Source organism: Cryptotermes secundus, unplaced genomic scaffold, assembly GCF_002891405.2.
Source record: "Cryptotermes secundus unplaced genomic scaffold, Csec_1.0 scaffold234, whole genome shotgun sequence".
NCBI classification, from domain to species: Eukaryota; Metazoa; Arthropoda; class Insecta; order Blattodea; family Kalotermitidae; genus Cryptotermes; species Cryptotermes secundus.
Window position 1 is genome coordinate 639,634 of NW_019725843.1, and position 23,921 is coordinate 663,554.

Here is a 23,921-nt window from a genome sequence, read left to right on the forward strand (position 1 = left end):
CTACCGACTTCCTGAGGCTATACATTGGCTCTCCCATACGCCTTCATGGCGTGGTGCTTAATTAGGCGGAGAGACAGCTGTGAATTTATTTCCCTGAATAGTATTAACCGTTGTAATGAGGTACAAACTAACTGCATAGAGCAAACGTTTTCTTCACAAGGTAATGGTTGCTCAAATAAATTCCTAGCAGTTTACAGAATCCGAAAGTCCATACCATTCGTGACCAGGGCGCCGTCGGGTCCTATTCTGGACACAATCAACGCAGTCCAATTTAAGATCCGTTGCAATTTTACTTCCTTCCTAGGTATTCCCAGTGATCTATTCTCTCTGGTTTCTCTACCCAGACCTTGTCTGCACGACCTTCTGTTCTTGCGGCATGGCTTGCCCATGCCATCTTCCTTGATCTGATCATTCTAATAATATTTGTGAACACGAATTATGGAGCTCTTCTTTATACAATTATTTTTCGCCTCCTGTTATTCTCTTCTCTTAAGTCTATACATTCTTCCTGTACCTGTTTTCAAACACCCTCAGCCTGTGCTCTTCCGTGAATGTGACATGAGTCACTCATGGAGCTGATCCCTTCTTCAGAAGCCGGCAATTGTGCAGCTACTCAAGAACTTCCCAGCATATTATGGAACCCGAAGGTTCATTACCGTGTTCACAAGAGCCCTCCACTGGCTCCTATCCTCAGCCAGATCAATCCAATCCATACCATCCCATTCTATCTCTCTAAGATCCACTTTAATATTGTCCACCCGCCAACGCCTTGGTTTTCCCAGTGGTCTCTTTCATTCTGGCTTTCCCACCAATATCCTTTATGCATTCCTCGTCTCCCCCATTCATACTACATACCCTACCCACCTCATCCTCCTTGACTTGATCATTCTAATTATACTTAGAGACGAGTACAAGTTATGAAACTCCTCATTATGCAGTGAAATGAGTTAGGAATTACATTTTTAAATATTATTTAGACGAGTTTCGAAGTTTAAAAGATTAAAAACGCTTCACCAATTTAACTGTTTGTTTTGTTTTGAAGTGAAAGATGTCCATGAATAATGATCTGGAAATGACGTGGAAGTAAACGTTGCCTATTTCAGCACCCGCGGCAGAAATCTGGAAGGCTTGAGAAACTCAATGAAAGTCACACGGATAGCCAAATTCGTGCTCTGATCTGTAGTACAGAAGAGTTGCTCTGTATCGGCAGGGCAAGCACGCTTAGGGAGAGCCAGCGCCCTCATAACGGGGTACGTGAAATGTATTTCATGCATTACCAAACACAACTCGAAGGGACGTAAAAAGAAATTTCTTTTGTACGCCTTTCTCTCTGCATGGAGTTAGTAGGGGTTTGTTAAAATTGCAAAATTTTGTTGTGGTTATGATGCAGGATAACAAATGGTTCGAGAGAAATTAAAGTTACCACTGAAAGAAGTAGTTGAAGTTTCACTTTGAGACCGATGTGTGCTTGAAGTTTCACTGAGACCAAATGGTGCATACTCTGTCAACAAGGGGTACGTGAATTTTCACTTTTAGATAAAGGATACGTGAAGTTTCCTTCTGAGATCAAGGTGTGCGTGAGATTTTATTGTGATGCCAACGTGTGCATGATGTGCAAAGTTTCATTCTGGGGCCAAGGAACACGTGAAGTTTCACTCTGAGACCAAAGAACGCTTGAAGTTTCTCTTTCGAACTAAAGGAAATTTCCCTCTGAGACCGAGGGATGCATGAATTTTTATTCTGGTACAAAGGGATGCGTGAAGTTTCACCCTGAGACGAAATTCTACGACAAATTTCACTCTGAGAGAAAGGGATGCATGAAATGAAACTGGGACTAAGTTATGCGTGAAGTTTCCCTCTGAGAGCAAAAGACAAGTGAAGCTTCACTTACACCAAGGAATATGTGAAGTTTCACTCTAAAACCTGGGAGTGAGCAAAGTTGTACTTTCATTTGGGAGGTAAGCAGTTTGAATCATGGCCTGAGGTTCTATGGCTTCTTCAGTTCCTTTCAGCTTTCAGTGGCATATATGAAAACAAGTGGCGACTGCTTTCTCTGACCATATCACATTAGACGCTACATAAATCCCAGTACCTGGTACAGCGTCATAAAGTAACTTTATAACGAATCAAATAGGTATGAGGCATAAAACTGTAGAAATATAGAACATATGACGTTCCAAGTTTAGTTATGACTTCCATATACCTTGGGCATATGTCTGCAAATATGAAAACGTAGTTATGTCGTTGTTGCAGGGACTATGTTGTCCCGCGGGCAAGTAAGGAGAAGCACTAGTGGGACTGTCCGATGTTATTACTTCTCTAGGAGGCCTGACCAGTGATATAAGTCACATACATACATACCCAAGCGCATAATATAAAAAGCCTGTGCCTTATATTGCGAGCTACGTTACGGGGGGAGGGGGCCAAGGCTTCTTCCCTGCATGACTGATGCTATTTTCCATTAAGTAAAGTAGTCCGCGGCTCCCATATTGCTCTAAAGAATGTACGTTGTAAGGTTTTTATTTAATATTGCTTGTTGCTTCTGGTATATGGGTATATGGTCTCATTTCTCTTGTTACATGAAAATAAGAAAATAATGAGCTAATGCTTATACATGTAACATTGTCACAGTTATTGGGACTGCGAGGCAAGACCGTTCCAATCTCCATACAACGACTTGCAGTACATGAACGAGTATTAGAACAACAAACAAACAAACTCCGTGGCTTTAAGGCCGGAAGCGAACTATACCGACAGAGCGACCGCCGCTTGTCGGCGAAGTTAGTGCCAACTTATGCGGATAGAGGGTGTCGCGAGGTCAGCGCAACGGATCCCCACGGCCGTTAATCTCGATGTTCTAGATCGGAGCCGCTACTTTTTGATTCAAGTAGCTCCTTAGTTATCCTCACGAGGCTGAGTGGACCCCGTTCCATATTCATACTTCTCAGAAAATTTGGTGACGCCTCGAATCGAACCCGGACGTCTGGATCTGTAGCCAGGAACTCTGACCACTAGGCCACAGAGGCGATAACAACGTAGTGTGAAAATGAGATAGGCTGAACATGCAGCTTAAGGAGGTGGGATAACTCTGTGGGTATAGTGACTAGGCTACGGGCTGGACGACCAAGTAATCGGATTTGAATCCCTTTTTCCAGATCGTAGAGCACCTAGCCTTCAGGGCTCTTTGCCCGGAGGTCAAGTGGCCGGAGCGTGAAGCTGACCACTCACCTCCAACTAGTTCCGAGGTTAAGAATGTAGAGCTATATCTGCTGTCCCCCGTACGTTTTCATGACAGGGTGCTTAATTAAACATGTAGCGTCAACTTTACTCCCTGTTACTTGCACATACACTTCAGACATAATAAATTAGCAATTTTGCAGTAATTTGAGTAATAATCTTCTTTAAAACTGATATCTGGGATGGCTGAGACGGAAGCGGTAAAATCATATTGTAATGATCGAAATTAAATATACAGTAGAACTTGGTTATAACGTCATCAAAGGGACCTAAAAACAGTGTCGTTATAAACGAATGTCGTTGTAACCGAAATGGGCACTTCCACAGTAGCCTTATGTTAGTCACGTAAAAATCTACCAGAAACCGAGTTAAAATGTTGCATTTTTTAGTGAAATACGTAGTTAAGTACAGACTAACGTAACATTAACGTGGAATTGCCCAAATATGTAATATTAAAGACATATTACAGCGCTTTTCACTGACAATACACACCGCACTAATACTGTATATTAAAGGTAGGCCTACTCACGAAATTACAGTAGATTACATCAATTGTTGTGCCTTACTGTACCTAGATACGAGTACAGTAATCAGTTATCTTCATCTGTTTCCTGTTACTTGCCCAATACACACTTTCTAAATTACGTTCAGTGTCCATATCAGAGAAATTCAGGAATGAAAATGACGTTACATACGAGGTTGATGCATTTGTGCATGTCGTACTAAGCAAGGTATAAAAACAGTTGCTTTATGAGGAATTCGTTCGTACCATTGAATATTTGACGCAATAGACAAGGTGTCGCAGAAACCGATGTTGCTATAACCAAGTTTTACTGTACTAGTATTTTGCAATTTTGTTAATGAGGATAAATCCAATGACAGTATTTTGTTTTCCGAAGTGGCCAGTGCTTAAATTCTTAGGTCAGAGACTTAAATAGATAAGTTATCACTTCGTCTGTCATTCAGTCGGTCTGTTAACTGGCCAGTTAAAGTCAGTTCGCTTGCTTGCTAGACTGTTTGTTACTTCATCAGTAGAATTATCGGAAATTAATATAGGATTCTGCTGGTTTGTATTACAGTTCAGCTCAAAATTATACACTGCAGCTGTCTGAAATTTATAGTGAAAATTCGATGAACAAGATGAACATTTTAAAATATGATAAAACCTGTTGAAATGTCAACAGGAACCTGTTAAAAGAAAACTTTATTAAAAGTACTCAGCAATTTAAATAGTTCCAGAAAGTGTGAACTAGGATGGCCGCCCCTCCGCTCAATCTGTATACCGAAACAGATGTTGTACGACAAAACTCAGATTTACAACAATTTTGACCGAAGATGCCTGCTGATTACAGACCAGGGCGCGGGGGACCAGCAGACTCCGAATGGACGCGCAGCAGTATCTGTGCAGGGTGCTGGAACCACCGCCGCGTCTTCAGCTGTGGCTGCAGCAGCGAACACCACATCGGGTGTTGGTGGCCCAAGAGAGTGCGCTGGTTGCGGCAAACACATTAGGGAACGCTATCTGCTCAAGGTAAGTCCATGCGATGGTTTCAGATGACTCCATTTGCGAAAATGTAGGGCAAACAGTTACAGAGCACAGCATGTAAGATCAAGGCGTTATAGAAAACTGGGGTTTTCTGGATCCAAATCCGTATTTAACTAAAATCTATAATGAAATATAAACCTCTTGCTTTAAGCCGTATCTTTATTCATGTATGTAAAAGAAAAAATTATCCTTGGGATTAATGCGTTAAGCATCACGCCGTGTTGATGTATGTGGGAGTGATAGTATAGCTCCACCATTCTTGACCTTGTCACTAGTTAGAGGTAACACTGTCAACTGGAAACAGTCCCTGGCACCCACTGTTTAGGAGGCCGGGTAGGCCAGGAGCTGATCTGGAAATTATGGAGAAGAAAGATCTTTCTTGCCTATACCAGGAATCAAACCCTTATTCCTCGGTCACCCAGCTCATAGCCTAGTCGCTATAGTGACCGAGTTATATCATTTTAAAATGTTCTGCCTGTATTTAGCAACAATTCTGTCATGCAAATCACAGCTTTAGTCTGTGGTGAAACTGGAATCCTTTCATACAGAATTCGCTGAGTAGCTGTGGTTGGCACAAGTTGAAATATATACTGAATGATGTTCTGCTTGAATTTTTATCAAGATGTCAAGGTTCATTGAATTTTATGAATGAATTTAGTGTATTTATTTAAGGAACATTTCTCTTGTATATCCTACAGCCACAAAGTGTACAGCAAGAAATGAAATGAATATTACCCAAAAAAGTTCAGCTCATCAATAAATGACATAACATTTATCTGTGAATAAATCGTCACTGAAACAATTTCTTGGTGCAGCTGTACAATGACCTTATACTTGAGCTTCTTTAGCATGTCTCAGTGTGACATCATTTTTTGACAGATGTCTCACAAAATTTGTTTTTTGTTTATGCTTACAGTTCTCAATACAAAAATACCTTGAACAAAAATGTAATGTATTTAATACTGTGTAAGTCATCACTGAATTCTGATTTCCTGGAGAAATTTCCCAAATTCAAGGTGAAAAATTTCTCTGACATTACCACACTATAACCAGAGACATCAGTGAATAAACCAAAGAGACATAAATAATTATCATATTCTAGAGATATTCCAGTGTACAGTTTGGGACATCTGTCCTGCAAAATCAATAAACAATTAACAAAATGGCTGAAAATCAGTTAACTTAAAATGTCCCATCAATTAACAGCAATGTTCAGATTTAAACCTGCAAGTCAATTTGTGGAATGGTATCACGGCTTTGTGAGTTGTGCACTGAACATGGAGGATCTCATTTCAAACAATTTTTGTGAAGTCAGTAAGTAATAAAGAAATTTCTGACATATTTTAGTGTACATTTTGTCAACCAGTTAACTGACTTTTGGGCCATTCTGTTTCCTCTCAGGGGAGATCGGTGGATTTGCCTGAGTTTGGCCTGTATATTTTTGGACATTTTAATGAATCTGTATTTTATAGTAAATATAATATAAAAATGTTCAATATGAACATAAAATTTTGCCATATTATTAAACAAACATAAATAATTTCTATTGAATCGGTATTGTCTTTGTTTTGTTTTTTTTTAATTCGCATATTGGGGGGTGGAGTCCAGCTGGGTCCACTTGGCACGTCGGCCACTGATTGGCCTATTGTACCTGCCCTGAGTGATTATGATGATGGAGAATTTGGTGGAATGAAGATTGGCAGGGGAAACCAAAGTACTCGAAAAAAACTTGCCCCAGCGCCACTTTGTCCACCACAAATCCCACTAGACCAGACCCGAGCTTGAACCCGGGCCACCGCAGTGGGAAACCAGCGACTAACCGCTTGAGCTATGGCACGCCCTCTCAGTCCTTGTTAATAAAGGCCAATTAATAATATTTATTTATAAACTGGCAATGAGTTATCTTCTTGAAAGTGACCTTTAATTGAAATTTGATGTGATTATAGATTAAAGGAATTTTTGGTTGGAAACTATTGTAATAATATGACCCAAGTGATACCACTGTGATTCCTTCTCTGTGCAATTGTACCATTCAGTCACAAAACAATTTAAGTGTGGTGTGTTTCAGGCGCTGGATGTGTTTTGGCATGAAGACTGCCTTAAATGTGGATGTTGTGACTGTCGTCTTGGTGAAGTTGGCTCCACACTGTACACGAAGGCAAATCTTATTCTCTGCAAGCGAGACTACCTCAGGTTAGTTACGCTTCATCAAAGTAAACCGTTGCTAGGTGTTCCTCACAGAGTGATACAAAAGTAGAGCAACTCCTTGAACCTTTGCACACCACAAACAGTTAGATCGGCAGGACATACTTGCTTTAAAACAGCTGTAAGTGAAGAGAATGGCTCATTATTACGTTTGTTAATAGATGGCATGAAGTATGATAGACCAATATTTGGAGGAAAGACATGGACTCTCAATGTGATAATCTGAAGGTAATCTGAGAAAGTGTATTTTGGGTTTTTCTGTGAAAGTGCATTTACTCACAAGCAGCTCTTAATTATATGGGGATGCTTGGCAGTCAGAGGGTTCAGGAGTCATTCTGTCAAACCATTTTCATCCAGTATCATTATGCTTGATGTCATTTCATATAATGAATTGCATATGATTTAGACAAGGGTCTACCATGGGGTCACATTACAAAGGCCTACATGAAACTGTGTGCTTATCACATGAAATACACATGAGGTCAAAAATGTTCTGCAGATACATTTTGCACACTGATTCAAATGCAAAAGAGCCTGGATTACATTGTTATATACTATATTAACATAATATAGATTAGGAAGAAGTGTGGTCTTATATAGGACAGGAGAATTGTGATATGTCAGTATGTCTTCTCAAACTCTCCTTGAACATAAACAGGACTAAAAATAATGTTCAATTATGAACGATGTTTGGACTGGCTAAACAACATATTGCACTCATAACAAACCAAACACTACTGGAGCTGGACTGATTGTCCCCCAGCACCAACAAAGGCAAGAGTGATTTAAGACGGATCCCTAAGCATTTAATGTCAATTTTCGTTAACTTTTGAATCACTCTGTATTATCTTATGTGATAATGTGTATCTTTATTTAATATGATGAAGCACTAAGAAATTTGATTAAATTTTCTTTTATATCTACAAGGTATATTATACAATGGAAAGGAGAAAAAATAACATCACAAGTTAAACTGGCATTTTCATTTTTGCACTTATTGATCAAATGTTACAAAAACAAATATATTTACATATTTATTTCATTAAAAATTTAGTTGAATTTTGATTTATAGGGTACGAAGTAATGGACAGTAATCTTTATTTTTAACTTATAATTGAGACAAAACATAAAACACTCCTCTGACATCTACACTTGATCCTTGACTCACAAACTGGTTTTATTTCAAAGATCCACTCGTAAATCGAGTTGTAGGAAGAAAATGCATTATTGTGAGTGATGAAAATGCAGTAACATTAAAATATTTAACTTGAGAACTAATGCAGTGTAGCGACTTCAAGAAGTGAGTAGTTGCCTGATGATTGCCAAGTAAGGCCGAAACATGTAGCAGTTTATTTGTAATTTTAATATTATTTTAAATTAAAAGAGGATTGTAAACAAAGTTGCATAAAAAGCAGAAGTGTGTAAAATGATTATTTTTTCTGTCATATTTGTATAAATCCATAACACAAAAAATCACATTATCTTTAAACTACTGCATCAGTAAGACACTCAAATAAATGTAGGACTTTCTGCAATGATTTTTCATTTGAACTTCTCTGTTAACACACATGGAGTAAAAACTGATAGAAGATTGATGTTTAATACATAAAATCAGCTGCAATTCATCCAAACTTAAAAAGAAAAGCTTATTTACATTATTTGCTGCGTATTGTTATGATTGGCAGGTTGTTTGGGACAACAGGATATTGTGCAGCTTGCAGCAAAGTGATTCCAGCATTTGAAATGGTGATGAGAGCCAAAAGTAATGTCTACCATCTCGAGTGTTTTGCATGCCAACAGTGCAATCACAGGTGAGCAATGACAGTTGTATTGGGCAATTACTGTTGTCCACGCTACATTCAGTATAGATCACAGACTGGTGAGAAAAAGAGTACCAGTTATTTTATAATTTTACAGTAACTAATTTCATGAAGCAGAATCCACCTCAGAAGTCTAGTAGTAACATGCTCGCCGTTGGACGCTATTTTCTGTCTCCCACAGAGCTCTCTTCTCTGCATCCTGCATCTAGATGATGCTATGATCACGCAACTATGTAAACCTCTGGCAGACAAGAGTGGGAACAGTTTGAAATCACGCAACCCACCTGAAGCATGCCAGGCAACTAGGTAATAGAGCTTGAGAAAGAGTGGTGTCAGAATATAAAATGAGTTACTAATATGCCAACCAGTTGATTATTGAAACATGGCATTAGAAACCAATCATCTGCCACCACTCCATGGAGCATGCCCTTCTTCAGAAGTTAATGGTTGCTCATCTAATAAAAGAAAATTTCACTGCCTTGTATGGAACTTGAAGGTTCAATGCCACATTCACAATAACCCTTCACTAGTCTCCATCCTGAGCCACATGAATTCGGTATACATTCTCACAGACAATTGCATTTAAGAACATTTTAACATTATTCTCCCATCTATTTATAGGTTTCTGATGTGGTGTCCTCTATTCAGGTTTTGTGGTTAATGTTCTGTATACATTTCTCATATCTTACATGTATACTACATGCCCTGTGACCCTTGTCATTTGTGATTTATCATCCTACTAATATTGTGTAATGGGTGCAAATTACAGATGTTATCATTTTGCAGTTTTCTCCAGCTTTGTGTTACTTCCTCTTTCATGGGTGTGAATACTCTTCTCAGTCCGTAGTCCTCCTTCAGTGTGAGACTAGAACTATTGTGACATGACGCCTGAAAGTTGCAATATAACCATCTGCAAATATTATGATTTTGGACATTATCCATCGTCTATTTTTATCTAAAAACGCTGGAGATAGGGACTAGCACTCTTGATTGGGCCCAACTGAGTAGGTTTTACCTGAAGACAGAAACAGAATCCAGTCTCTAAAACGTTGTATTTTGAAAAATAAACAGGATGGTGTTTTTAGATAAAGACAGGATGTTGGATAATGTCTAAAAACAAAATATTTGTACGAAAAGATTAAAATGAAACAAAACTGAGCGTTGACTACTGATTGAATTGTTACAGGTTCTGTGTTGGGGACCGGTTCTATCTTTGTGACAACAAGATCCTCTGTGAGTACGACTATGAGGAGCGATTAGTTTTTGCTAACATGGCGTATAATCCGAGCAGCCTCGCACACATACGAAGGCAAGTCAGTAATTTGCAGGTATGCCCTAGACCTAAACAGCATGAGCATTAACACACAAACACACATGTAGGAAGTTATATCATGTTCACTTGAAATGTTTACACATCATGGTTCATCAATGCAAACTCATGCTGTTGGGAATGTTTCACATCTTGCCACAATATTCAACCTACTTACATTTAAATGATTATGACTGATGTTATTTTTATGATACTGGTGAGAGTTTACTGACAGATTCTGTAGTCAAATAAGGTGTGACAGGGGCCACAAGTGGCAGCAAGGATGTTAGATTTGAGGTCCTTGTGGTTTTGATTATGAAGATTACTTCTTCCTGAGATTTGATATGATGTAGTCTAGTAGAATGTTACTAGAATTTTGGAGGAACCAGGTACCTTCACCATCAAGACATCACCTATGAGACGGAAGTAGCAAGTTTCTGCAAAACACCTATAATGAACTACAAGACTGAATGGAATGACATCCCAGAAGACAGTAATCCAGAAATAGGAAATGATTTGGAAAGAGAAATTTGTGTCATATTTTTAACGTTACATTAAGCTGGAGGGAACTGTCTTTTTGTTTGCTAAGCCCCACCACAAAAATTCACAGTAGTTCTGCAAATTGCCTTCAAAGGACCACAGATATAGATACCATGTTAGTCTGTTTTTTCTCTAAAAATCACTGTATAGAATGTTAAAAAATGCAGTATACAGAGTGTTAAAAATAGGGTTACAAGCTTTACAAGGTATAGTACTCATTTAAATGAGTATAAAGTTCCATTCAGTCCATGTCCGGAAATCAGTGCCTGCTGTGATATGATGAGTCATTGGGATTTATAGCTGTGGGTATACCTAAAGATTTGGGTGTATTCAGTGATGATCAATGATATAGAGGTATTACAGCAGCAAGTAGAGAAAGCCTGTGAGGAGTTTCAGATGAGACTAGGAATTTTCATCAGAGTGCACGCCTCCCTATGTCGAAGAACTGAAAGTCAGTTGAAATACATGGGAACCACATGGAGCATCTGCTGCAGAGATCACATGAACATCTTCCACATCTCAACAGCCACTGATTTCTGGACAAATGTTGACTGGGATTTTTTGCTCATTTAAGTGAGGGATAGTGCAGTTGGTATAGTGACTGACTACAGGCTGGAGGGCCAAAGGGTCAGTGTTCAAAGAGTAAAGTAGGCGGGCAGTAAAACTGACCACTCACCTCTGACTAGTGCCAAGGTCAAGAATATGTGGATCTATACTGCCACTCTCCCATATGTCTTCATGGCGTAGTGCTTAATTAGTTAAGCTCAGGGACAACTTTACCTTAAATATGACCCGTTAAAGCATCTAACCCTTTTTTAACATCCTGTATAACACTTTATGTCATCTGTTGACATAAATTCTATACTAAGAAATTAATATCAAGCCAGTCTCTTTAATTCTGTCAGTTTTAACACAAGTATGCCAAGCCGATTTGATGAGCTCACAGCTTGCAAAAGGTTAAAACAATCATTGAAAAACATCACATTTGTGCGGGGGGGTGAGAATTTTTGTCATAAATTCTCTAAGGAAGACACTACTTCAGAGGATTTTATTAAGACAGATATTAGAAGAGTAGGATGTGCATTATGAGTCTGTTGAATTGCTCAGTGATCCTACTCACTTTGACTCTGAAGATGGGGGCAGTATGGTCAAAATATCAAAGAGCTGAATCAACATAAACAGTGAACCACTATGAAAGCCTTAAGTCAATAAGTGTTTGTTACATCAATTCAAGTTTTTGTAGAGTAAAATTATGAGTTACAAAAGATAAAATGCATCCCTATAAAACTGATGTTAAAGGTTGTAAGTTATAGCACAAAGTTTTCATTCATGAACAGAACTCTGGGAAAACATCTTCATATATTATGGTACTTCAGTACTACAGACAGTCTTGTATGTGGCTGGACAAGTGCAACAACCTTTTCGGTTTAGTTAATCCACATATGTCACGTAAGTCAAACGAAGCAAAGTATTTTTAATGATCTGCTGCTCTAACTTGTAGATAATGGAGTGCAGTGACCATGGCACTGATGTCTCTTTCGGACACTGTATAAATATGTCAGTCTCTGAATCTGAATTCTCTGTGCTATGTTACTTATGACTGTTGTATTGACTCCAAAGTGACTACGTCCTCGAAATATCTGAAAATTGATAATAAATGTTGTGTTAAGTATACCTTTCTTGTACCACTCACATGTGAACTGCACCTTGTTTCTGCTTTTTATGGACTTGGTCCTCCTAGCACGTGACACCTTCCTTTTCTGTCCTTGCCTGAGCAAGTACTACCTTTGGGGACACACTGCCAGTCGGGTATGGTACCGAGTAGGACTCGCTCAAATTTCTGTCTGGTGGTATACTTCTAAAATAGGTTTGCATTTGAACTTTTCTCTTCATCAAGAGGGCAGTCCAATCCACTGTGTTTGTCCCAGTGAGTTATGGCTGTAATTGTGCTGCTTGTCCTGGGTTCAGATCTCATGTTTATTGATGATGCATGGTTCATTGTGTATTCTCCTTTTACTGTGTTAATTATTTTGAACCTGTATTGTTTTCACACTTGTATTCTTTGTTTTGAATAACAGATTGTTCATGTTTAGTGACCTTCCACTTCAGTTAGTTGTGCTGCATTACTCTTTATTTACTTCCCTCGTTCGGTTGGTACTATATAAATCAGAACAAATTTCAATATCTAATTTAAAGAAAGATACTTATAGGAGATATCCTGAGCCATCACACTTTTAATAGATGAATAGAGTAGCAAACGCCATCGAGTGCAACAAGTTTAATATAAAATAAAGCCTTTACATGTTTCAGTCACTGCTGGCCATCATCAGAAGGCAAAGCCAGCATTACAAAGGAATACTTTACATGGATGATAAGCACAGATTATCATAAAGGGATTTCTACCTTTAGAAATTGAGAATACACTAAAATATTATAGTAACTGAAATAGGTTATGCTTGTTGAAATAATTAGTATCAATTAAATTAAGTAAGAGTTTTGTTATAAGTATCTGAACACAATGATGGCCTTATTTTCCTACTGCTGGTGTGGACAGACACAAGACCAATCGCACAAGGTATTTTACACACAAACAGCATACCATGATGGTAGAACTTCATTCATTCAAAACAATGGTACCTGACGCAGTTGAATGGTAATCCTAATGCTTCAAAATGACATTTTTCTTGGGGAAGGAGTGTCTGGTAACCACTGGACAGACATTTATGGGGGCCACAGAGTCTGTGAGCATTATTTATGAAAGTAAATTTACTTTTTTGTACTTTCCTCCTTCATAATTTTTGAAAGCACATGTATTCCTACTCTATTATTGGCATCTGGACTTTGTAGACAAAATAGGTAAAATTATCCCTGTACATAACTAATTATGCCATGAAGATGTAAGTGGGAGTGGATGTATAGAACGCTGTTTTCTTGACCTCAATAATAGTTGGAGGTGAGTGGTCAGCTTCACGCACCAGCCACTTTACCCTCAGGGAAAGAGCCCCTGGTACCCATCAGGTAGGAAGCTAGGTGGGCCCAGAAACGGTCTGGATGACATGGAGAAGAAAATTCTTGACCCTAATAGCACTTGATCTCTGACCCCCGCCCCAGTTTTTCAGCCCGCAGCCAGTCTCTATACCATCTGCGCTATACCAGCTCCCCATCTAGACATGGTTAGTGGGAAACATGAACGAAATTGAAATGTTCCTGACAGCTTTGAGTAGAGATTTCATATCAGTTTTATTTTAAATTCAGTAAATTCATTGGAATATGGCAGACAGACATGACTTGTATTTTCCCTTTGTTCAAGGAATACATAATACATGATTATGGTATTATGATTTATCTGCACTTAACAAATTATTTAAAGAAATAATTCCTTTAATTGTCACAAAAGTTACCTTCAGCTATTTCTGTCACTGTACATATATACAGCATTTGTTTGTACCACATCTAACTAATAGCTTCACTTTCTTCCAGCCAGCAGGAGACAATTTAAGCATCTACTATGAGAATCCACGCCTCCTTCATCAACAATATCACCATCATCATCACCACCACCACCACCACCATCACCATCAGGTGACACCAACTTCATACTTTGGCAGTGACAAGACATCAATGCTTGTTGCACCAGTGAGCAGTGGTGGAAACAGTGGAGGTGCTGGTCACCAGCTGAGAGATGATGGCTCCAGTGGCTATGGGAGTCCTGATTCAGAAACATTTGATGCACAGTGTAACTAAACATATTTGGTCTCGTTACACTATGTGAATACGATCAGAATATTAAGAAGATTGAAGTATGTTAAAGTATTTGTGCTCGACACTTATTCTGCAGTTAGTGGCTGCTTACATCTGTTGGGAAAGTAACACAATGTACCAAGGAAGTACCTGAGCAACGTGACTTTACAGTTTTCTTTAATTTCACGGTGAAGGTGCGCTTTCACATGAAAATACATTGTTTCACAGAAGAAATGTATAACCGGGGAATTATTTAGCTCAGAAATAATACATATGGAATGATATGTAGTTATGTGAAAGAGCACATTTTTATGAGTCAATTCACATCATTGACTTTGTATTAGTTCCAAAATTACTGTATATGCAGGAAAGCAACACATCCATGCAATACTCAGCACTCTGTAGTAACAGCACAGTATCTATTATATATGTATTTTGCAGTATACTGTACTGGTGTTTCTTGAAGTAAATTTCATTTAGATGGCAATCTGTATGGGCTTCTGACCTATCATTATGTTAATTTAGTAACAGTGATTCATGATGATCAGACTTCATGCTATGATGTGCAATTTTATGAACTCTAATTGAGGAAACATGATACACAAGGTACTGCACCTCCATTCACAGAGGTAAAGATATAAGCTATATATTTCTTTGATAATGTATTAGTTTACATGAGACAGGATCATTAAGTTTATGTATGTTTAAGGGCTTAAAATTTCAATTAAGTTTGAAATATCTGCTTGAATGAAGAAATGCATTTATAACAAAGTGGACTGTAGAAAAATATATAAGGTTGATAATTTTCACTAAATGATTACCATTCTGTAAGCAGCCACTTTCTGTATAAAGGGTGATTTCTGTAAAAACTGTAATGTTGATACCATTAAAGATGAAGAACTTCACAGTGAATTCTGTTTCAAGACTGTTCTGTGAAAAATGTTGTATTTGACTTCTTATGCCTTTATGTATATTTAAAAAGAAAAATGTTTAATGAAATTACAAGCAAATTTAGTTTTAAGGAACAAGTAATAGGAAACAATGAATAAAGAAGAAAGACAACAAGTATTTTTTACATATAGCATGTGAATCTATACTAGTCGGTTCGCCAAATATGAACTAACAAAAATATTTCCCAGTTTTATCAAACTGAAGAGTATCTGATGTATACGAAATGATAAAGATTTAGATCGTTATAAGAATTGTGGTAATGATAAAATAATGATGATAGAGACGAAGATGATGAAGACAAGGAAAGTGAAGAACACATCATCTTTTGTATACCATTCAGTGGCCTGTGATGACTAAACTAGATGGTTCTCAGGTGAAGTGATTCCACTCTATAACTGTTACAGATGAGAACTGATGCTGATTTTGATGTGCTGCAGCTTTCTTCTCTGACAAGCCAGGAAATAAGAAGTTAACATTATCTGAGGTACTGTTTCTTAATATGAATTAAAGATTGACAAAAACTGTAAATAAGAAATTATGACTATTTTCCCAAACTGACTTGGTCTCCCAGAGTTGGCTTGTGATAATATTTCCTATTATGTCTTATAATTTGCCCTAACTATTTTGCTTTTTGACTGTAATTGAATATGAGCAATTCTCCTATAACACTGTTGTGTTATGGCACACGTATTTACATGATATCTGATTGAGCCTGGTGCTCAACAAATTTTATTTTAATGCTCATATATATTGTCAATTTGAAAAGTTACATAACATTTTACAGTACTTGACTCTCCATACAATGTATGAATGACAGACTGTCAATTATCTGATTTTCAGATTAACCACACAACTTTTAGAACCGATTAGGTTATTGATTACAAGCATAGGTTCCTGTTGTGATTCAACTGTTTCAGTAGTATGTGGCTGTCATGCTTTACAATTAATTGCAGTAGACTGTACATCTTCTCACCTTATTGGAATTTCCCATACAATTATTTTGTTACTTTTCATGCTGACCTGCCACTGAACAAAGTTTGCTTTCTTCTACTGGAAATATATTTTATCTAAGCATCCTGATGCATTAATGTATCCGTTGTACACATATATTTCCATCTGAAATGCAACTTATTATCTAGTCACCTTTCTTCCTCACTACTTACTACATCAACATCCTCACAAACTGCACAAATAACATGCATAAGTGCAACTACAGGTGTAACAACTATGACAACTTATAGAAGTGTCAGTAAAAATATATAACACAACACATCTACACATTACTGGTAACACCCACACCTCAAATTGAATGCAGTGTGATTAAATCCAACGAGAAATTCTTTCAAGCAAATATCTTTTAAATGAATAGATCATGATCAGAATGGAAATAACATTAAGATATTAATTAATTTTAATTCCAATTGGAGATATTGCATTACACGTGATGTATAACTTTGATACACATTGTAACAATTTTAGCAAGATAGACAGCACCTGATGTTGGCCATATATGGCTGAAACAAGTAGTGAGAAAAAAGGGTGGCAAGACAATAAGTTGCATTTAAGACCAAAATATATGTGTGCAACAGGAAATATATTTGTCTCATTGTTATTGACAAGTAGCATGATCAAGGAATTTTCAGGGTTAGTGGATAGTGGATATTTCCAGATTTCTAAAGTTTCTGTTGTTTTTCATTAGCCATACTATTTCTCCTCTCTCATCATGGATGATCATGAGTTAACTGCAATCCTCAAAACCCTTAGGGTAATACAAATTCATTAATGTTTCACTTATGAACATCATTTAAAAGTTCTGACTGTCAAAGGGAGTACGAGTAAACCTTCTTCCAATGTGGATCTGTGCAATGCGGATTTGATCGTATGCATAGAAATAAATAAAAATTCGATTACACATGTTCTGCCAAAAACAATATAGTAGCATGTAAATAATACTGTTTAAATTTCTGAAGACAGTTCAGCTTTTGCTTACGTATTTAATTAACCAACTTGAGTTATTTTATTCAGCATACATAACAGTGTAAATATTCAGCTCAAATATCTCCATATTAAGTTCATACAATGCAGACTCACAGAACATGTTACTTTCAAGGTATGTAATCCTATGTTGGATGATGGTTTACTGTATTACACAGTTCGTTCATAAATAAATATCGCTACAGTGTATGTATGATTTTATTGTTTATATACTTAAACTTTCCATGGCTGCATTCCCATATTCCCATTAATCCCAGCAATATTAAGCTCCCATTCTAAAGGATGTTGGGTGAGGGTTTACCATAAACTATTCTTTCATTATTTATTCTCTCACATTGACATCCATCAGTACTGATCACCGTTATTTATTTCATCTCAAACATGTTTTGCCTCTTATGTCATCTTCATTGTCTGCTTGTATAAATCTTATTCCCTTCAGCATAAGATACTATTGTTTTTTCAGTATTACATGATATATACGTATAAACTCTTACACCAGATCATTTTTTACAGTATTTCTCATAATGCACAGATTAAAAACTGTTAATAGCATTAAGTATTTCTTACAAAGTAGTTTTTACTTTATTTTTCTGATTATGATCTGAATTTCTTGGCTGTTTTTATCAAAGAGTTTTTTAGTACAGAGAAATATTAATATTAGTAAAGATACAGAAAATATTAAATAACTTGATAAGTTACAAAAGTGATATTAATACCATTTAACAGGCAGAAAATTAATTAAATATCTCTCTTTATTGCAAAGTTGCTAGGTCACAAGATCTATCACATATCCATGGCACTATCTATCTTTTAAGGCCCTCTGGTTTTAAAATCCAAATATTTGACATTGCTGATACAAAAAAAAATTGCCACAAGGTCTTGCCCTAACTCCTTTTAACCACTCAGCATCAGCTATTTCCTTAAGTTCTTTTGCAATATTGCCCCTCCATCTCCATTGTTGTCTTCCAATTGACCACTTTCCAAGAGGTTTCCCTTCAATTTACTTTTTTCCCTATTTCTCCTAACTGAGATATACTTTAAAGTCTTATCCAGCATTGAAGCACTCGCATAAACTTTGACAAATTAGCATAAGACAGTCCTGAATGTAGAGTGTTATGATGAGTTTGAATATGGTGATGAATGTGATTGCTATAAATTCTTATTTCCTGGCCTTCTTATTTGGGTTACAAATGCAGATTACAACATTATTCCTGTTCATAAGCATGAAGTGGTGAGTTTTAGATAGTGAAAGAACAAGGATCATATATTAAGTCAGTAACTGTGTTTCCTACATATTTGTTTTATAACATACGCTGCATGTGTAAACATTTTAAACTTTCCATCAATCAAGCCCTTGTGGCTATTTAATAAGATCCATATTGACAAATTTATTATTATGATATATTTGCTTCTTGTCTATGTTCTACTCACCTGTTCATATTTTCTTTCAAGTTTCATGTCACATATTTCTGTGTTACTGTGAATACTGCAGTGTGGAATGAAACTTCAGAGATTACTTCCCCATCACTAAATAATATGATGAATCAGTGGACTTCCTGTTTCTCATTTTGTTGTTTTCATGTATAGTCACATAAATTATAATATTAGTAGCTGATAGTAACAATTTTGAACACAATATCCAACTCAGTTCTTTCAAAAGAATAGACAACTTTATCATACCATTCTTTGATAAGTCATAAATTGTAAGGAGAATACAATTGAATATGTGGTAAATGCTGTCCTGGAAATTTATGTGAATACTGAGCAGAGGGTTGCATACCACAAAGGTACTAAACATTATCATCTGTGCATTGTGCTGCCATTAGGCCCCTAGTAGTGGGGAACTTAAGTATTCTGCTCCTGGATCATAAAAGTAACCTCCAGTGAAATGGTATGACTCGCAACTGATATATAAATCAGACGTAAAAGGATATATCAGTTAGAGTTTGAGTATGTAGATATGGCAGAATGTGATAAATGTTACTGAAAAGCTCATAAATTTTAGTAGATATATTAGATGACAAAAACAGTAATTAAAGACAACTGTGTTGTTTTTATATTAATCTGAAAAAAATGTTACATAAAATAGATACATTTAAACAAGAATTTTGGATCTTGATTGAATTCATGTGAATGTTGTGTATTGTGAAGATTCTTGTAAATGACCATCTACACTTATCACAACAAATTCTGCTAAATTTCAGCTTTTGAACCATCTTCAGTACCACTCAAATTGTAATTCTGTTTAATTCTTAAACCCTGGAAGATTTTAAAGTTTAAAGTTCATATTGGTTCTGTATTATTATAGAATAATATGAGTGGAAGAGTGATATGAACTTGTTATACTATATTTTATCTTGCTTATTAATATCCAAGAAAATTTCCTTGCATCTCTTTATAGAGGAGCTCTCTTCATGTTCTTTTTGCTCTGTGCTGGGACAAAAGCATCTGGTCTAGTATTGTGATCATCTTCGAAAATTATAATTATACTATACAACAGGTTGCAGAATGTTTCTAAATACACATTAATTTCAGATTTGATAATTTCCCTTTCTCAACTCAATTTTAATCCCTCTTCAGTCAGTTTTCAAAATCTGTTTAAATGTATCAGGCTATTTTCACTTTTTCAGATTCTTATCATGACAAATTATATCACAAGGCCCTAGTAAAGTGCATGACAAAGAAATTGTAACATTTTTCGGTTCTTTCTAAAAACATCTTTGCCAGTACTTTCATGCTCAGTTATAGCTGCAATGTTGAAACATACAATACTGTCAGGTATGTGATTTTTGATTAGTTTTCCAGTACATATTAATTGCTTGTGGTATGCATACCAACTGAGAAAGCACTGACATTGTAACTTAACTTAAAGAGCATCCATACTTGATATTATGTGACATACTCAATGTGTTTTGGCTAATATTGTGCCACATTGAGGCATCTATTACTATATCATATTACTATTATCAGTAAAATGTAAAATGTCATCTACTCTCTTAATCAGATTTTACAAGTAACATTATACTGACAATTTTAATATGTGACAGTAACAATAAGCCACAACAGTTGGGTGAAAATTGTGTTCTGCAAAAATGTTCCTGAATTTTAGGAACAGCAACTGATGAATGTGAGAGATAAGATTGTACTAAAATTGTAACTTGTTCTTTTTTCTTTGGCTTAGTATTTTACTTTTTATTTTCTGTGAAAGAAGTCATATTTTTTTATTTCAGGAATGTATCTAGGTTTACAAGTAGAATGAAATAATTGAGACATCAGAAGTAATAGAACATAGATTTCCATGAGAGATTCAACACATAGTTTGCTGGTCTTGACCTAAATCCATTTCTCTGTAGCAGTTCATTTCTTCTACAGTGGCATTTTTCATGCACATACTTTGACTGATAAATCCCATGAACATCGGAAGTTGGTTACAAATCTTTACTCATTTGTTGGTCACATTTGGATCCAGTGTGAAAGAAATTAGAAACTATTCTGTTATTAATGATTTTAGGATTTCACAATGGTTCACTGTTCATACTTCATTTGGCTCTTGTGTTTTTACACTGTGTGTGTAGGCAGTGTTGTTGACCCTTAAGAGGTATGTGCTACTTCCCCTCTTACACACTTCAATTCTGAAGATGGAGGCAGCATGTAACCTCTGAAACACTGGCTACACGACCTACATCCACACAATGTAAAGACTCAAGAGGTGAATAATTCTATTATTTCAGCATGCATAAATTGTTCAACATAAGGTATGCACTTCAGTATTTTCCCATAGTAATGACATCTTGAAAACAAGAGCTAATGCCAAAGTGTAAATTAACAAGAGAGATCATTAATATAACTGAACTGTAAATAAATGTTGTATGGAATGAAGAAATGAATGCAGGCCAGGAAGTTGTCACAAATACTTTCTGGCCTCTGATCATTAGATAAAACTTCATCAAATGTAAATATGATATTCTATGAAATAACTGTTTGGCTGCGACTCCCGTTTAGTGTGACACTGACATATCTTGAGTCAAACTGTAGACTGCGTACTTCATTTGCTCTGTTGTTCCACGTACAATGAGTCTGTTGGTCTCTTTATTTTTGTTTAATGATGCAATCAGTTATTATGTGTAAAATATTGTAGGGATAAATGTGATTAATTTTTCACTAAACAAAGTTATCTGCATAGAATTCTTTTGGAAACATATGTACATAGAACTTATGTTAATGAAAACAAAAATAAATGTTGTCTTTTTGTTACATTGTGTTCAGACAACACAAGATTGTTTCTTTTAAAACAGTGACAATTTGTCGGGCGATTACACAGTTCACAGAGCCAGAGTTGGATGAGATCCTAAGCCATGATAAGGGTGAGGCCTCAGTAATTTATTTTTTAAAGAAAAGAGTGAAATGAATGTTTGTGTATGTTGAACTGCACAAATACATAAAAGTCATCATTTGCTTGGCATCAGTCGCACAGCTGCATCTGCAAGGAGCAATGTGGCCTCCTCTTTCTTTTTTGTTTGTCACAACTGTTCATGTGTGGCTCTTCAATCATTCCAGTCTGACGAGATGCAGCCAGCCATTTATTATCTTCCGACATTTACAGGAGGGTCTTATGTTTTTCTCTTGGGTGATCTTTCCTGTTGGTATTTACTGGCCACTCACATTGCAAGGCCCTAAACTGCACCTTATTTAGCCTATATGTAAATCTGGCACTGCAAAGAATATGACAAGTAGGGGCAGTCTCATGCTTTCAAGGATCCCATATTTCAGAAGTAAAAGGTAAAGTTATCCCTCTGCTTAACGAATTAAGCATTAAGCCATGAAGGTGTATAGGGGGAGTGGATGTATAGATCCACATTTTCTTGACCTCGGCACTAGCTGGAGGTGAGTGGTCAACTTCATGACCCGGCCGCTTTACCCCAGGGAAAGAACCCCCAGTACCCATTGGATAGGAGGTTGGGTGGACCCCAGAACCAGTCTGGGCGACTTGAAGGAGAGAAAATTCTTGACCCTACTGGGACTCGAACTCTGACCCATCAATCGTCCAGCCCGTAGCCAGTCGCTATACCGACTGAGCTATCCTGGCTCCTGCTTCTTGGTGTTTGGTTTAAATTTCCTGATTCATACTTCAGAAGTAAGGTAAAGAAAAGAAGTAAGATTCCTCTATGCATAAGCAAAACTGTATATAGGTAATAGTGAATACATCTCAGTCTCAGCCTGAGATGGGACTGGTCAGTTTCAATATCTGGCCTCATTAGCCCTTGGGAAAGAGCATGTGGTACCCATTTGGCAGAAGGATGAATGGGCCTAAAAGTCAGTTTTGAAGTGATTCCAGAGAAAGAAATCACTGCCTGCAGCTGGGAAATGGACTCTGAACACCCAAGCTTCAACTTATTGACAAAGCCATCCAGGAATGTCTTTGTTTAAATAGGCATCGGTGATGGTAAATACCTGTACCTAAACCAAGATGAGTGCTTACCACTCATTCTTTGTATGTCAGAGGTACCCAATTTGAATTTTAGCTGAGCTACTGGTTATCCTGGCAAGCTTCTCATGTTTTCCCACAGTTTCCCCCATATTAATACCAGGATAGTGCCTTCAAGCAGGCCAAGGCTCTCTCCTGAATCCTTTCGCAAACATTCATTCCTATAGAGCATACAGCTGCAGGCTTGTCTCAGGCTGCAAGACCAAGAGACTGTCACATTCCACTTTACACTCAAACATTTCCCGTGCAGGAGAGTGTGGGACAGATGTGACGGCAGTGCTGTATACATTATGACACTCGAAGGATATGAGTGTAGCTCTTCATACAGCTGATCAGGAACAGAAAGAAGGCCACTTGTCCATGGCTTCTGATTTGTTAATGTGTAGAAACTGGTGGTAAATTAATGAAAATATAACTTTAAGTTTTCACAGAGACTGTATACAATTAAATTTTCTCAAGCGATGAGACATATGGAGATGTAATTAATATCCAGTGTTTTGGACTAAACAGAACGGTAAAACAGGGTGATGTCTAGGTGGTTCTCCTAAAGTTATGAGGGGAGGTCAGAACAGATATACAGGCAGTATACAGAGAGCAGAGAGGGCAGCTTGCAGCTGAAGACAACTCAGCAAGCAGATGCTGAAGACTTTAAAATAGTGATGTAGTTACAGCAACCTTTAGAATGTTATAATTAATTGTAGTTCTGACTGGGGAATATTCAATAAATCAACGCATACTTACAAACCTGCTTCTAAAGTCACAAATACACATGACACTACTTTAAAAACAACCCTACTTTATTTGCATAATAATTATGCATGCTGGAGGGAGGACTCTCTGTAGTGGTGAAAGCCATGATCAGATTGTAGGATTCCCTGTTGATGTTAATAGTGTGAACAGACACTGGGGGAAGACTCCAGTATCCTAATGAAAAATTATATTTTCTGGGATGTTGAAAGTCAACCAACATTTCGGCAGAACAGGTCGCCTTCAGCTTCAATATTGAAGAGTCAGCCAAGCAGTTGAAGTACTACCCCAGAATTTTCCTACATGGCTTGGTTCATCCTGATCTGCCACACTAGCAAGAGTATA

At 37.0% G+C, this 23,921-nt stretch overlaps 1 protein-coding gene across 3 annotated transcripts in view; it reads left to right on the forward strand.

Moving 5' to 3' along the window:
* Positions 1-21,598, forward strand: part of LOC111863650 (LIM/homeobox protein Lhx3) — a 507,864-nt gene extending 486,266 nt beyond the window's left edge. For all 3 annotated transcript variants that reach the window (XM_033751147.1, XM_023850149.2, XM_023850148.2), the window contains 5 exons: positions 4,590-4,768; positions 6,852-6,976; positions 8,674-8,799; positions 9,995-10,136; positions 14,138-21,598. In XM_033751147.1, coding sequence (XP_033607038.1) covers positions 4,590-4,768; positions 6,852-6,976; positions 8,674-8,799; positions 9,995-10,136; positions 14,138-14,401 — 836 coding nt within the window. In that variant the 3' untranslated portion in view covers positions 14,402-21,598. The remainder of the gene's footprint in view (positions 1-4,589; positions 4,769-6,851; positions 6,977-8,673; positions 8,800-9,994; positions 10,137-14,137) is intronic.
* Positions 21,599-23,921: the final 2,323 nt, after the last annotated feature.